Source organism: Schistocerca nitens, chromosome 5 (assembly GCF_023898315.1).
Source record: "Schistocerca nitens isolate TAMUIC-IGC-003100 chromosome 5, iqSchNite1.1, whole genome shotgun sequence".
NCBI classification, from domain to species: Eukaryota; Metazoa; Arthropoda; class Insecta; order Orthoptera; family Acrididae; genus Schistocerca; species Schistocerca nitens.
The window spans coordinates 358491432-358508170 of NC_064618.1; the positions used below are offsets into that span (position 1 = coordinate 358491432).

General features: G+C 39.1%; 1 protein-coding gene across 1 annotated transcript in view; it reads right to left on the bottom strand.

The window, feature by feature from the left end:
• Positions 1-782: 782 nt before the first annotated feature.
• The window catches only part of LOC126260889 (protein HBS1), a 211050-nt gene continuing 195093 nt past the window's right edge, over positions 783-16739 (bottom strand). Inside the window, exons 12-13 of the mRNA XM_049958333.1 lie at positions 8245-8490; positions 783-952 (exon numbers count right to left, since the gene is read on the bottom strand). Of these exons, the coding sequence (XP_049814290.1) occupies positions 944-952; positions 8245-8490 (255 nt within the window). The 3' untranslated portion in view covers positions 783-943. The remainder of the gene's footprint in view (positions 953-8244; positions 8491-16739) is intronic.

Consider the following 16739-nt stretch of genomic DNA (forward strand, 5'->3'; position numbering starts at 1 on the left):
CAAAAATCAGTTCAGCAGTGCACCTGACAACAGCAATATGGTCAGTTGCCAACTGAACACAGAAATCTGGCCATAGTCCTGAGAATTACTCTCTTATATAAGACTTTTGCAACCCATCATCCACCACGCAGGTGACCAGCCAGTCAAACATCTTCCTAAGCCACCCGAAGAGATCAATGACATCTATATCGTTGCTGTCTGACTCTTTCTCAGCTGATGAACCAGATTGAATTACTAAACAATGATAATTTGTACTTTCAACAGACTTATGGACTCAATGGGTGTAAAGCGACTGACGTAAGTTTCACAGGCAAGCTCAGATTTTTATGGATTTTTGTCACTGTATCATTGCTAGTACTTGTTTCAGTAAAATTACCAAATTAAAGTCAGTCTTCTCTGTGCTGTATCTGCTTTAAATATCTGTCATATCAATTAGCACCACTATTATGATTATCATAATCATAATCACCATCATTATCATCCTAAAAGTGCAACAATGCTTTAAAGTGTGCTTATCCATACAAACAGCTTTTGCTCAACTTACTAGCATTAAGAATTCCTACTGAAGCAACCACAATTGAGACCAATTGTGAATATGTATTACTCTTATTCCTGGTATTCCTCCAAACTTGCCTATGGTGAGACACACTCTTGATGCATGTTGCAAAAATATGCTTTTCTGTTGCAGTGGAATGAAATTTTCTTATATTTTTAACGTCAGAAACTGAAACAAATTATGAGGGAACTGACTGACAATTTTAAAATACCACAGTACTAAGAGATTTTTCAGAGAATCATTTTATTCATGGAGATTACAATGAGGTACACGTTAGGAGAGCTGTACTTCATGCTTGTTATATTACTTCCTGGAAAAGAAAATCAGTTTTCCATTTCTTCTGGTAAGTTCTATATAACAGTCATTTGATTTCTTCCAGTCTCACCATTAGAAGATCTGAAAACAAGAAAGCACAACATGAGAAATATTTTCTTATTACTACAGTGATGTTAAAACAGCCAACGCAACACAAACAAATGAGTGTCTTTTAAGAAACTACTGCCTTAAACTTGCTACAATTTATTTAAAAAAATAGGAAATGGAGAAATCACATTCACATTTCTTCCCACAAGAAAAGAATGATTTTCAGGTAACCATTTAGGAAATGCTTCAAATATAAACACAGAGTCCACAGCTCGTGGTCTTGCGGTAGCGTTCTCACTTCCTTAGCATGGGGCCCCGGGTTCAATTCCCAGCAGGGTCAGGGATTTTCACCTGTCCTGAGATGACTCGGTGTTGTTGTGTCGTCATCATCACCATCATTCATCCCCATTACAGTCAGAGGAAGGCAACGGCAAACCACCCCCCATAGGACCTTGCCTAGTATGGCGGTGCAGGTCTCCCGCGTCATTCCCCTACACTCTGTCAAGAAGCATGGGACTTCACTTCCATTTCCATAAACACAGTCTTTTGCAGCTGAAGACAACTGTACACTAACAATAGTTATTTGTTGACAAAAAATTACAACAGTGAACACAGCAAACAATATCACTATGTTGGATTTCAAATTTTATCTCCTTCACACATTTCCTAAGTGTCGAAGACTACTTGATGTACTGACAGGTATGCATGCAGTCCCTTCAAAGTGGCTTTTTGTAGATGGATATTTTATTGATGCCAATATTTTTCAAGTGTCCACTGAGTTCTTTTGATGCTGCATCCAGTGTGCCAACAACCACTATGATCACTTTCGTTTATTATTATTATTATTATTTATTCTTGCAGGACCTGAAGTAATTTTTGGGAAAATTCAAGAATCAATGGCACATGACACAGTATGAGCAAAATTCAGTATTTTGCTCCAAGAGTTGTTTGTCACCGCTATGAAAAATGTTCTTGTCTGTCAGCCTTTCTCCATGGAAAAGTAAGTCCATAACGAAACTACTGCCAAATTACAATAGAAAAGAATTTATCTATTATTGTATTTTGGGGACAATTATCTTACAGATACAGACATATGATTTATCTGCTCTAAACATTTATTTTATTTATATATATTCCTCCCTCAGCCTCAGCTCCCTCCTCCATACCCAACCCCTCCCCACCTCCCTAGTTTTGTCCACTAATGCATCTTTCTCTTTTCTGAACTGTTGACTGTTTTCTCTGCAATCTGTGGTTCCATAGACTTAGTATATAATCAGTACAGAGTACTAAATGACCTTATGATAAATAACAGTTGGCTAGAAACTCACTACATCTCTTTCCCTACAATGTAATAATATCAATTTAGTTAGGAATTAATTTCTAATTTGCTCATAAAGCATCTATGGTTTACGAATAGGAAATCCATCTAGATGTCGTGCCCATTTCTCACAAATGTAAATTTTATCACTAAGAAATCTGCAATGTCCTAAAGTAAGTTCCACTACTAGATGTGAAAATTTTGTAACGGATAACACAGACAGCGTTAACTTTATGATAAATGCCCTGCTTGTCATTTTCCGAGGACAATCATTAAAAAATTGGGCTTTTTCTATGTTTTCACAGAAAATCAAAGTTGGATATGTTGGTGTTACAATACTCCAATATATTGATGTGCAACCTTATGTCTACCTAGTCACAAGTGATACTTGTATCTTTAAACGATATAGCTGTTTAGTAGTTACGAGCATGAAACTGGAGGGAACTGGAGGTTTTCTTATGTATCTTTGCATGTATTGAGGAGTATGAGGGACACCATGTGTCTTGAAAGTGGGGTGGTAATCACAGTAATTCTACAAGCTGAAGTGCTTGCATGAACATTTGTGCACTCTCCATGCATCGTCCCAGTTTGGAGTAGTGCAGCAAGTCCTGAGAGTAAATGCCAGCAATGTAACAATACTGCAGGAGATTCATGCAAAAACAGAAGTAGTTTATACGATACTTATGCAAGATACACGGATTGTAGCAAAATTAAAATTGTTGGTAATTTCACACATTATTAAGGAAATTAAATTAAAGACTTCCTTGTTCCTCACCCTTACCTATATTAAATAAAATATTTTGTATCATATTTATGTTAATGAACTGTTAAACTGACACACACACTCTTAAGTGAGACTCCAGGATGAATATAATAATGTTATGAAAAGGATAGTTGCTACTCACCTTGTAACTGAGATGCTGTGTCACAGATAGGCACAATAAAAAAAACTGTCACGTAATAAGCTTTTGGTCAACAAGGCCCTTGTCAAAAATAGACAATGGAGACACACACACACACACACACAAATGCAACTCACACACACATGACCACAGAGACTGGTAGCTCACGCCAGGCAACGAGCAGCAGCGCGTGATATGAGAGGCAACCGGTTGGGGTAAGGAGGAGGCTGGAGCAGGGAGGGGGAGGGATGGCAGGGTTGGGGTGGGGTGGGAGATGGTAAAGTGCTGCCAGTGGGAGCATGCGGGGATGAGGAGGAAAGAGGGTAGGGCAACAAAAACAGATCTCCCATGCCTTATCCTTCTAGTCACCCACCATCTACCAAAGTCCCACTGTCTGACCACAGAGCAACATTCCCCTCGTTACTCAATACCACCCAGGACTGGAGCAACTGAATTACATTCTCCGCTAGGATTTTGGCTACCTCTCGTCTTGCCCTGAAATGAGAAATGTCCTACCCACTATCGTTCCCACTCCTCCCACAGTGTTATTCTGCTGCCAACGTAACCTACAAAATATCCTCTTCCATCCCTACACATTCCATGCTCCCAACCCCTTGCCTCACAGCTCATATCCCTGTAACAGACCTAGATGCAAGACCTGTCTCATACATCCTCCCACCATAATCTACTCCAGTCCAGTCATAAACATCACCTATCCCATCAAAGGCAGGGCTACCTGTGAAACCAGTCAAGTGATCTACAAGCTAAACTGCACCCACTGTGCTGCATTCAACATGGACATGACAAGCAACAAGCTGTCTGTCCACATGAATGGCCACTGACAAACTATGGCCAAGAAACAACTGGACCACCCTATTGCTGAGCACACCATCCAACAGGATATTCTTAATTTCAGTGACCACTTCACAGTCTATGCCATCTTGATCCCACCAACACCAGCTTTTCTGAATTGTGCTGGTGCGAACTCTCCCTGCAATATATCCCACATTCCAGTAACCCTTCTGGTCTCAACCTTCGTTAGTCATTGTCCTATCTAGCCCCTTCCCTGTTCCCATTTCAGCACTGCAAAGCCCTCTATTCCACCAACACACTCAGTCTTTTTACTTCTCTCCTTTTCCACTACCACCATCTCACCCACCCTCCTTCTAACCTCCCAACTGTACCTAGCTGCCCTACCCTCTCTCCACTTTGTCCCTGAATGCTCCCACCATCAGCATTTTACCATCCCCCCCCCCCCCTCCTGCACCTCCTTCTACCCACCCCAGGCTCCACAGGATTGCCTCTCTCATCATGCACTGCTGCTCATAGTCTGGCTTCAGCTGCCATGGATTATGGTTGTGTGTGTGTGTGTGTGTGTGTGTGTGTGTGTGTGTGTGTGTGAGTGTATTTTTCAATAAAGGCTTTGTTGGGTGAAAGCTCATAGCAGAGAAGATGAGTCGTAGATATGGCCAACACAAAGACTGTTAGAGGAGGAGAAGGATGAGGAGGAGGAAATTAGTGTTTAATGTCCCATTGACAACGAGGTCTGTAGAGATGCAGCACAAGCTCGGATTAGGGAAGGAAATTGGCTGTGCCCTTTCAAAGGAATCATCCTGGCATTTGCCTGAAGTAATTTAGGGAAATCATGGTAAACCTAAATCAGGGTGGCTGGACACAAGTTTGAACCATCATCCTCCTGAATCCAAGTCCAGTGAAACTGTCAGAAAGTGAGATTTCGGCCAATAAGGTCTTCGTCAGAAACAGACAAAACACACACACACACACACACACACACACACACACACACACACACGGCAGTTGAAGCCAGACTACGAGCAACAGTGTATGATGGGAGAGGCAACCTGGTGGGGTTAAGGTGGAGGCTGGGGCAGGGAGAGGGAGGAATACCAGGGTAGGGATGGGAGACAGTAAAGTACTGCTAGCAGGAGCATGCAGGGTTGATGTGGAGAGAAGCTAGGGCACCAAGAGCTAGGTGCGTCTGGGAGGATAGACAGAGGTCAGGAGAGGGGGACAGGGGTGGGGATAGCACAAAAGGAGAGAAATAAAAAGACTGAGTGCAAGCCTTAGCCCCTCAAAAGTGTCAGTCCTTTCCAAAAGCCTCATCTTTTGCCCTATTTCCAAATCCAATCATGCAGGACTTGTTAAAGACCTTCTCTCCTCTTCCTGGTCCCTGCAGTGGAAACATTTTTTCCCCACCAACCCTACCAGACTCAACCAAAGCCCAATACTGAACCCTGACCGACTCAGTTCACTCCTCCACTCAACCATGATCCACACCCACTGCCCCCAAGTCACCCCCTGTCAACTTTCCAGAATTTTTTAACATCTAACCTTGCCTCAAACCATCATTCCCCAAATCCCTCAACATACACTCTAATCATATATCTGCAGAAAGAATGGAATCCACAACCTAAGAACTGATCCTGGCATTATAATCTTACCTGCTGACAAAGGTTCCACCACTGTTGTTTCGAACCTCCTCCCACCACCACCACTACCTACTCTGGTCCGATAACAAGCATCAACTACACCACCCATGAAGGGCTATCTGTGAAACCTGTCAAGTGATCTACAAGCTAAGTTGCAACCACTGTGCTCCATTATACATGGGCATGACAACCAACGAACTGTCCATCCTCCCAGTTTCATCTAGCTACCCTACCTTCTTCCACCTTATCCCTGTACACTCTCACAAGCAGCACTTTACTGCTTTACCATCCCACACCCCTACCCTGCAATCCCTTTCCCTCCCCACCCCAGTCACCACCACCCGCAGCCAGAGACTGTGGCCGTGTGTGTGTGTGTGTGTGTGTGTGTGTGTGTGTGTGTGTGTGTGTGTGTGTGTGTGTGCGCACGCGCGTGTGCGTGCGTGTGTTTTGCCTTTTTCTGACAATAGCCTTGTTGGCTGAGGGCGCACTTTTTGACAGTCATTTTGTTGTGGACGCGACTCTCTCTCTCTCTGCTGTGTGCTGAGTAGCAACAATCCTTTTCAGAATTTTTTTTTTTTCTCTTAGACATATGCCAGTACTGATTAGAAGTAAAGAAAAAATATTGAACATTCTGGCAGATGTAAAGACTGAGTTAAATGCTATGCTAGATACCACCAATGCTATTATAAACACCCAAGATGTTAGGTTCACTGAACTAAACGATAAACTGGACATAACAACTGATGACTTAAAGGCTGAATTAAAAGTAACTAATAAGAAAACAGATAAGCAAGTCCAAAAATTAGAGGAGAACTGAATGATGACACAATCCTCCAGGCTATGACTAAACCATGTCTCCACAATATCCTTCGCAAGGTATGCCAGAAAACTTTTATTAACTTTGGAAGGTAGGAAATGAGATACTGGAAAAAGAAAAGCTATGAGGCTGGGTCGTGAGTTGTGGTTGGATAACTCAGTTGGTAGAGCACTTGCCTGCAAAAAGGAAGTGTCCAAGAATGAAGTACCAACCCGGCAAACACTTTTAATCTGATAGGAAATTTCAAATAATCACATGCTCCACTGCAGATTGAAAATTAATTCAAATTACTGTCAACAATTTAGAGACATTTACATAGAATTTGGTTGTTCAGTAGCTTTGATGTCATTTATCTGACATGCCTTATGTTAGTGAGAGATGGGGTATCAATGATTTAGTATTAAGTGAGAAAATTGCTAACGAAAGGAAAAGAATAAGATTTAGCTGTACATTTAAGTTTAAACTGTGGGTTGATAACAATGATGAATTCATGGAGAGTAAAAAATAAATAAATAAATAAATAAATAAATAATAATAATAATAATTTGAAGTACGGGCCTCATGCCTAAAAGCAAAATGAGCTGTGCAGGTTGACAGGTGCATTTTGGAATGGTTAATGCGACAAAGTTTTCAAGGCCACTGGCACAAACTGGTTTTAGCTATGTCCCGAAGTCCTCAGGCAATTCATATCCTTTCTAAAATTTGTAGAACGATGTCTGTAAGGACCCTAGTCAATTGTTGTCTTCCTTAATGTTTCCTTTTTTGTACAACAACTATCCGTATACTATTCTATCCATTTTAAATTATAAATCCTTGTATTATCCATAACTATATGACCACACATAATGATATGGTACCATGATGCACAAATTGGATGACATATTATGTAAGTGTGGTAAGATATGGACAGTGTCACGTTCTAGAGGAGTAATGTCACGACATTTACACTTTTCATTAGAAACTGATCCAATTCTGCACCAATAAAAATATAGCAACCACAGAAATACTTGTCAGTGTTAGAAGGGAATGTAATTAATAATACCAAAATGCACTACAATACATATTTTACATTTTTTATCAACAACTGCCAGACAGTTTGTCTTTAACCATAACACAACTAGCAAGCACTTGCTAATATTAGTACTGGATTCACTTAGAACAAACCCTAGCAGATTTTTCTCCATTTTTCAAGCACAGCTAACGAGTGGATGCAGACACAAAATGTTTGTAATGGTTTGTCTAACATTTAGACTGGTTGAAGGAAATATATATTTTCTCTCTTTCCCACTTATTTTACTAATGAAATAACCCATATAAATTACAAATACCACACTGACATATTATTACACAGATTTTATAACAACAATGTCCTTGTGTTGCACTCAAAAAGGGATGAGACTTGTAGCATTTAAGTAATTTGACATATGACAAATATTCAGTAGTGTTTGTGTCATGGCGTCTATTCTTTGACAACCATTTCTACTAATGGTGGAGTATGTCTTTGTTTTGTGTCTTCCTAAATGAGGTTTTTTCTGTATGCATTGAAATTTTCAAAGGTTACAAATTATGCAGCCAGCAATCTAATTCTGCTGATCAGTGTGTACAACTAGTATTTTTTTCTAATACTAATATTGAAGGCTGTCAAAAGAAAAAAAAAACCTCAATCTCATATTTCACACAGTTTACAATAATTAAAAAAAGGAAATTCAAAGTATTAATCACAACAGTGACAGAAAAATTAACAAAATTAATTATGGTAGTAGGAGTACTGGTACAGGTAATTAAAATGGACTGATCACAAAATGGAAATCTTACTGTTTCAGAAAAGTTTAACCCACCTGCGTAACAAGTCCTGCAGCCACAGTAACGCCACCAACACGAAGCATAAACCGGCCCAGCTCCTTGATGTCTTTATAAAGTTCCATACATATGGGCCTTGATGTTTCCAATTGTACTAAGGCATTGGAATTGCGAACTAAACATCTTGGATGTCGTTTAATTACTTCACCTGTACTTTTGTGCAACTGAGCAACAAGCTTTGTAATAACAGCTGGTTCTAGCAATGACTGATGATGCAGAATTACCTACAACAAATTAAAAAAAAAAAAAAAAACATACTTTTAACTCGACACAATATGCTACAATGATTGTGAAACGTTTATTACTTTAAGATCAGTATTAGGTACATATAAGTGATACAATGCTTGTAAAGGGCTGAAAGTGTAACATAATTCTTATATGGAACAGATGTAAAATACTGACTTGGTGAAACTATGTAGTTTACCAACATAGTGCAAAATACATACTCTAAACACTACTCCATAATAAGTGTTAAAGTCATTGATTCCATCAAAGTTGTTTATTGCTCTACCTGTAAAGGTCTGTTCAAAGCAAATACAAAGCAGTCCATTTCTATCAGGTCATTTGGCAAGTGTAACAGGTACATGGACTCAATGGGACAACACAAGCACATCAGTCACACCGTATCAGAATAAAGAAATGGTCTTCACTATTGTTATTAATATGTAACTACAGGGTGTCCAGAAAAGGACTCCCTGATTTCAAAATTAAATATCTTGAAAACAAAGATCGATAGAGGAACGCAGTAAATGGTATGTTTATTGTGAAAGCTGTAAGAAGTTTATACAGCAGTTTGAAATAATAGTTACAAAAGCTGCTAACAGATGGTGCTGTAATCGCCATACGTAATGCCTAGTATAAATAGTGATCCGAAGCCCAGAGCGATCAGTTCCACTATTGAAACGCGAAAGGAGGTTAGTGTACCGAAGGAAGGGATTAAAACCATGTACTCCATTGAACAACACGTTTTTCTGGTGCTAAAGTACCACAGGTTAGAAGAGAGTCCTACGGCAACAAGACGAAGTTTTCAAGCACGATTTAATGTTCCACAAGGACCCGATGCGAAAACCATTTGTACGCTCTTCGCAAAATTTCAACGAACAGGCAGCGTAACTGATGATCTAGTGGGGCATGTTGGCCGCAAGTAAACCCCAGTTACGCCTGAAAATATCGCCACAGTTTCTGGAATTATTCAGCGAAATCCAATGTCATCCGTCCATAGAATTGCATCTGAGATTGGCTAGAAGCGTTCCAGCATGCAGAAAACACTGAGAAAGAGCCTACACATGTTTCCATTCAAAATTCAAATGCACCAGGCCATACCCGTACGAGCTGTGCAACATAGGGTTGCCTTTGCTAATCAGATGCTCACAATTATTGATAGTGAAGGATTTGATGTTGGCTGCATCTGGTTTACAGATGAAGCACACTTCCACCTGAGTGGATATGTGAATAAGCAGAACTGGCGATTTTGGTGTTCCGAAGAGCCATATTGGTGTGAAGCGAAACCCCTGTATTCTCCTAAAGTTACTGTGTGGGCTGCAGTATGCAGCAGAGGCATTATTGGCCCTTTTTTCATTCGAGAAACGGTCACTGGTGCACGTTACATTGCAATTTTGGAACAATTTGTCACCACACAGCAAGCGTTAGAGGATCGACCAGGTACTGAATGGTTTATGCAAGATGGAGCCTGACCACATCGGACCGAACAAGTGTTTTGCTTTCTGGAGGAATACTTCGGGAATCGAGTCATTGCTTTGGAATATCCCAAATTTACTGGTGCAGGATTGGACTGGCCTCCATATTTGGCGGATTTGACTCTCTGTGACTTTTTTTTGTGGGGCACAGTGAAAGACATGGTCTACCCGAAGCATCCCGGCACGCTGGACGAGCTTGAATCGGCGATCTCTGTGGCACGTGAATCCATTTCGGTTGTGACACTACGAAATCTGATGGCGAATTTCATTCTTCTTTTGCGCCACCTCTGTAGTGCCAATGGTGAACATTTTGAAAACATTGTGATGTGATTGTTTGCAAAGATTGTTTTCATACGATTATTTTACTTATGTATGCTGATATGAGGTGTACAGCGTACAGCGCCATCTGTTAGCAACTTTTGTAATTATTATTTCAAACTGCTGTATAAAGTTCTTACAGCTTTCACAATAAACATGCCGTTTACTGCAGTCCTCTATCGATCTTTGTTTTCGAGATATTTAATTTTGAAATCAGGGAGCCCTTTTCTGGACACCCTGTATATACTTCATGTGTTCATCATTATTTTATATCAGAATGAAAGTGAACACATCACATGAACAATAATGTATTATTAACATAACTGAAGACTATTATTGTATTCCAATACAAGTTTGTTTGCTGAACAAAAGTGGGCCAATTAAGTAAACAGACAAAGAACTATTACTTTAATTTAAGCTGAGACAAAAGATTTCTCAAAATCTAAGAATTCCAGACAAAGTAGTGATTCATACGCAATGCTCCAATCTACAATTTCATTTGCAACTTGCTAATAACTCATTATGGAAAATACACTTCTAAATTAAGTTTGTTTCTTTACCTGGTAAAAATCAGCCCCTCCCCCCTCTCCTGCATGAGTTTGTTGGTAGTTTTAGTGAATATCTTGCACATTGTGAAGAAGAGGCTCATAGGACTATAGATTTCTGTCTTGTCTGTTAGCTTTCTTGTAAAGTACGACGACAACAGTATTAGTTCAATCCTGGAGAATTGTCTCTGTCAGCAGACATTTTATAAATAATCTGCAAGTTCCTTCTGTATTCCTTTATCTCCAACTTTAACCATTTGTAATGAAATTCCACTCTTTCCTGGTACATTTCCTTTCTCATACCTTGAGTGGCTTCAAACACCTCATCTGCTAATAATTCTGGAACACTTCCTTTTCATTATTAACATGTCATGGACAGTGCCAGAGCAGGACTCTGGCAATAGTAGTTAGCCAAGTCTGGTTAGTGCTGTTCTTAAAATTTCATAGCTGAAATTCTATTTTGTCCCCCCCCCCCCCCCTCACCCAATGTGTCACGTATTGCTTTTTGCAATTACTTGTGTATTTGCTACCCCACTGTACATGCACGGCCACAGCTTTGTAACGGCAATATTCAATGATATAATGTTTTTGATGCTTTTGAAGAAGTATTCAATGACTCTGGTTCAGAAGGACAAGAATTCACTAATAAGTAATTAAGAAAAAAAAGTAATGTACTGTAGTGTTTGCAAGAATGTGTCATCTGGAATGTTTGAAAGAAATTCTAGTAGTAAAATAGATCATAATCTAATGGTTGTTGATTTGGTTGTTGTTGTTGTTGTTGTTGTTGTTGCTGCTGCTGCTGCTGCTGTTTTCAGCCTGAAAACTAATTTTGTGCAGCTCTACATGACAGCCCATCCTCTATATGTCTTAAATCTCTGTGTAAGGACTGCACCATACAAAGAGCAATCAAATTTTTGATTATCACTTCAAAAAAATCAAGTTGCAGCCCTTAAATTTGGTGATTGTTTAGTCTCCCTCTAAGCATTCACCCTCCAGTGTGACACATTTTCCCCAATGCCAGATGCTTGGTTAAGGCCTGGGTTGTAGAAACCTGCATTATGGCTGTTCAGGAAACATTCTACCTTGAAAAATCACCTCACAGTCATTCTGGAAATTCCTGCCATGAAATGGTTTCTTCATCTGAGGAAAGAGGACATAGTCACTGGATGCAATGTGAGGAAAATAGGGGAGGGGTGGGGGCTGTGGGTAGGCAAAATTTAAAATCAGATGCGCCAAGGAAGCAGTATGCGTGACAATGTCCTTTGCAGAATGAGCTGGGACATTGTTCTGCAGCAAAACCATAACCTTAGACAGCTTCTCACAGTGCATCATGCTGATAGCCTCCAGCAATGTGATCAGGAAATTTTGTAAGTATTAGCATTTTATGAGCACAATGTGTTAGCACCACATACATCACAGTAGCCCCAAAAACCACTCAACATCACCTTGCCCACTGATGGTTCGGCCTTCACCTTTTCCTGGAGTGATGAATCCAGATGATTCCACTGCTTGCTTTGCTCATTTGTCTCAGGGTCATAGTGATATACCTAGCAGTCCTCTACAGTCATTAGAAGCAAAACTGGATTGTCCTCAAACTGATACAATATTTCCACTGCTGCCTCTGTTCAGTGAATTTTTTTCAATGGGTGTGAGTACAGCGATTGGTGATCTTTGATACATTCAAAATGTTGAAAACTGATTCATGACTGATTTTCACTTTTTCCACTATCACATAGATTGTGACATGCCAGTCTTCGAGCACTTTGGCCTCCACTTCTCCTGCAGTTCTTGGTTCTTCATAGAGAAATTGTCCGCACTTTGTTATTTTCTCACACTGGAAGCATCTGTGCCACCCAGATGGGCTATTCTCTTGAGATGCTTTGTAACTCGAATTTAGCTGATCACTGGGCTTTTATCACATACCTGCCTCAGAAGCAGTACAGTTCAAAATGAATATACTAATTACAAATAGCTATAATCATGTAATGCATAGAGATACAGCAATAAGCATTACAAAGAATGTAAAAGAAATTGCAAAATTTTGATTGTAGCACAAGCACAGTGAATCAGAAGCTATGGCATGTGTGGTCATCCATAAGTAAAACAGCCCTGTGTCATAAATGAAAATTGCTGATCTCTTGCAGAAGGATTCTTCCTGTTAAATAATAACAACTGTATTTCTGTCACCAAAATGCAAAGATTTTGTCAGTGATACAATCAAACCCCTCCAGATGCGAATGACTTTTGTAGATAGCATTGGCAGTTTGAAGAAACAGGATGTTTGTGTAGATCAGAAAGTACTGGCCAGCTATGTGTATGAGCATAAAATGTTCAAAGAATTTGCATTTCATTTGAACGTAGCCCAAGGAAATCAACATACAAAGTCACCAGAGATCTACATATGCCACAAATAATGGTTTGGCATACTCTTAAAATAAAAGTGAACACATAATTCAAATTTTACAGGAAATGAAATGGGGAGACTACATCAAACATTCAAATTACGCTACAGCAATGATGGAAGAAATGGCAAAGAAACTTTTGCTACATGTCTAATTTTTAGCGGTGAGGCAACCATCCACATAAATGGTACAGTTAGCCAGTGCAACATTTGAATATAGGTACAAAACAGCCTTTGTCTGTAACTTAACATAAGCAGGGCTCATCAAAAGTTGAGCTGTTGCCACAGCTTCATTTGGATTCCAGGATCACATCTTTTAGCAAGATGGTACACTAAAACACTGGGATATGGAAGTTCCTATATAATTAAATCAACATCTTTCAAACTGTTGAATCAGTTGTAATGGACATTGTCACATGATGTTCTGCTCTTGGCCAACTAGGTTTCTGGAGCTGATGCCCAATGATTTCTTTGTGCTGGGGTTTCAGGACAGACCTTGTGTTTGTGCCTCCTTTGCTAAATGCAGTTTCAGAGCTCAAAATGTGCATTTTTAATGCACTTGTGTTGTTGGCTCCATGTGTGCTTCAGAATGTGTGGCATGAAATGGAATATCACTTGGACATTGTCCATGTGACCAATGGGAGTCATATTTAATACCTATGATATCTCTATTTTTCACTTTATTTCACACTAGTAAACACCATACCCCAAATTCCTTAAAGAATCAAGCTCCGACATGTAAAAAAGCTTCAAAAATCTAATTACAAATGAGTTAATGTGTTAAATATCTCAGGTTAAGCATTTAAGAGAAAGAGAGGTTACAGAAGGTTTGAAATTATGTTTAAACTTTTTTGGACATGACTAAGTGCTCTCATTATCAAACAATGGATGAGTACAGCCCAAGTAATTTACACTCCGCATTAATCAAAAGCTAGTTTTTCACACATCTCGACATTTATGATGTCATATATCCTGAACTGTGTGTCATACAAAGTATATGCGTATGGATGCTGCCTGCAACAGTGTTCCATCTAGAGGCAATAGTAAAAAAGCAATAAATTACAGTGTCACACCTGATCCTACATCAACAGTGAAAATATAGTAAGCGATGAACTTTTTTTGCTTTCATCACTTTGTGGGGGATGTCAGTGAGACAAAGTTTCATGAAAGTTTGAAATTATGTACACATTTTGTTGGTAGTCATTAAGTGCTCTCATTCATAAGTACTGGACGAGTATAGTCAGGGTAATCGGCATGCTGTGTATTATGCTGCCTCAAGGTATATACAAGGTGTGCTCAAAAAGTAACAGGAATTTTTGTTTTTCTTAAAAGATCTTTACTTATTCATCAACATCAACTTTTGTCTCCTTCAAAGTAATCCACCCCTGTTGTAACATCCTTATGCCATCACTTTTTCCAATCTCGGATGCACTTCTCGAACTCGCTTTTCGTTGTGGTGTTCAGCTCCTTCAGCGATTCCATTTTTATCTCATCAATGGTGGCAAAATGATGTACTTTCATGGTTCCCTTCAGCCTCAAAAATAGAAACAGTCACAAGGGGCCATGTCCGGTGAATAAGGTGGCTGAACCAACATAAAAGGTTTGATTTTAGCCAAAAAAATCACACACAAGCCCTGAGGTGTGAGTGGGAGCATTATGATGACACAATTTCTACAAGTGACTTTACCACAATTCTGGCCATTTTATTTATTTATTTCATGTTCCATAGATCCAGTTAGTGAGTCAATCGCAAGGATATGGAACGTGTCAAATTGTACAGGTTTCAATTTAAACTTACAATAAATACAAGGGCAATTCAATGCCAAATTGTACATAGTTTAAGTAAGACATACTATAAATACAGTAATAGATACAATGTCAGCTAGATAACATAACAACCATTTAACAGAAAAAGGAGTTTCAAATAAAGGTTAAAGATAAGAGCACAAAGTTAAATCAGATATTAGGCCTACAAGAGTAAATACAGGTACAGCCAATTTGTTGTTACAAAAAGTGTGCTAATGCTCAAATGCACAATAAAATCAATTGAACTACTTCCAGACACAATAAGTTTAGTGAGGGTATACATTTTCTTTCAGATATTCATCCACAGTATAAAAAGATTTCTCTGTCAGGTAATCTTTGAGAACTTGTTTAAATTTTTGGCAGTTCTGTATGAACACATTTGATATGTAGTGGTAGAGCATTGAACAGCTTAATGCTGGAGTAGTAAACTCCTTTTTGTACCAGAGTGAGACATTTCATTTCGAAATGTAGATTGTTTTTGATTCTGGTGTTATAGCCATGGAATTTACTGTTGTCTTGGTAGATTAGATTAGATTAATACTTGTTCCATAGATCATGAATACGACACTTCGTAATGATGTGGAACGTGTCGGTAGATAGAATAATTTTTGCACGCAAAGGTCAGCAAGGAAAAAATATACTGTGAGGCAGTCGTTAGGATACCTATCTTCCAAAACAAGTGCCTGCAAGAGTGTCTTTGATGGACCCCACACAGTATTCTGATTGCTTTTTTTTTTTGGATGGTGAAATTTTTTTTGCAAGTGGTTGGTTCCCCCAGAATATGATAGCATATGACATCAATGAGTGGAAGAAGCCAAAGTAGGCAACCTTAATGGTGTCAACTTCAGCCACTGAAGAAATAACACGTAATGCAAATGTTGCCAAGCTAAGTTTTTCTACATAGATGAAGAATGTGAACTGACCAATTACATTTGCTGTCTATGTAAGCACCCAGGAATTTTGTATCTTCAACTTTCTGTATTGGTTGATCTCTACATTTTATGTTAATTTCATCGAGATTACTTTGTGATGTATGGAACCTCACATAATGAGTTTTATCTGCATTCAGTGAGAGACCATTTGAGGAGAACCAATTTAAGATGTCATTAAAAACAGTATTTGTAGTTTGTTCAAGATTGCGATCTATCAAATCGTCAATTAGAATTGTGGTATCATCAGCAAACAGGGTAAATTTGCTGTTTGTCTCAGAACAAAGCGGAAGACCATTAATAAAGATGAGGAAAAGCAATGGGCCCAAAACGGAGCTTCAGATTGCTTCATGAAAATGGTGCCTTATTGGCAGTACATTCATAAGTCAGGAACTCATGATGTACTACCCCACTGCACCCAGAGAAAAAAGTGAGAAGAACCTTCACACGTGATCAAACTGGTTGTGGGTTTTTTTTTTTTTTTTTTTTTTTTTTTTTTTTTTTTTTTTTTTTTTTTCTCCAGGCAGTTACCAGTGGGATGAATGGGCCTTGGTTTCGATTACGTACATATATACCCATGTTTTGTCACCTGTTATAACCACACTTAGAAGTTCTGGATCATTGTCGACTTCATTCAGCAATTCCTGAGTGATGTCTACATGATTGTTTTTGGTCAAAATTCAAAAATTTGAGTTGAAAAATATTGCTTGGCATGAGCCAAAGGATATGCTGACATCATTAGCAATCTCCCTGACTGTGATTTTCCAGAAACAATTT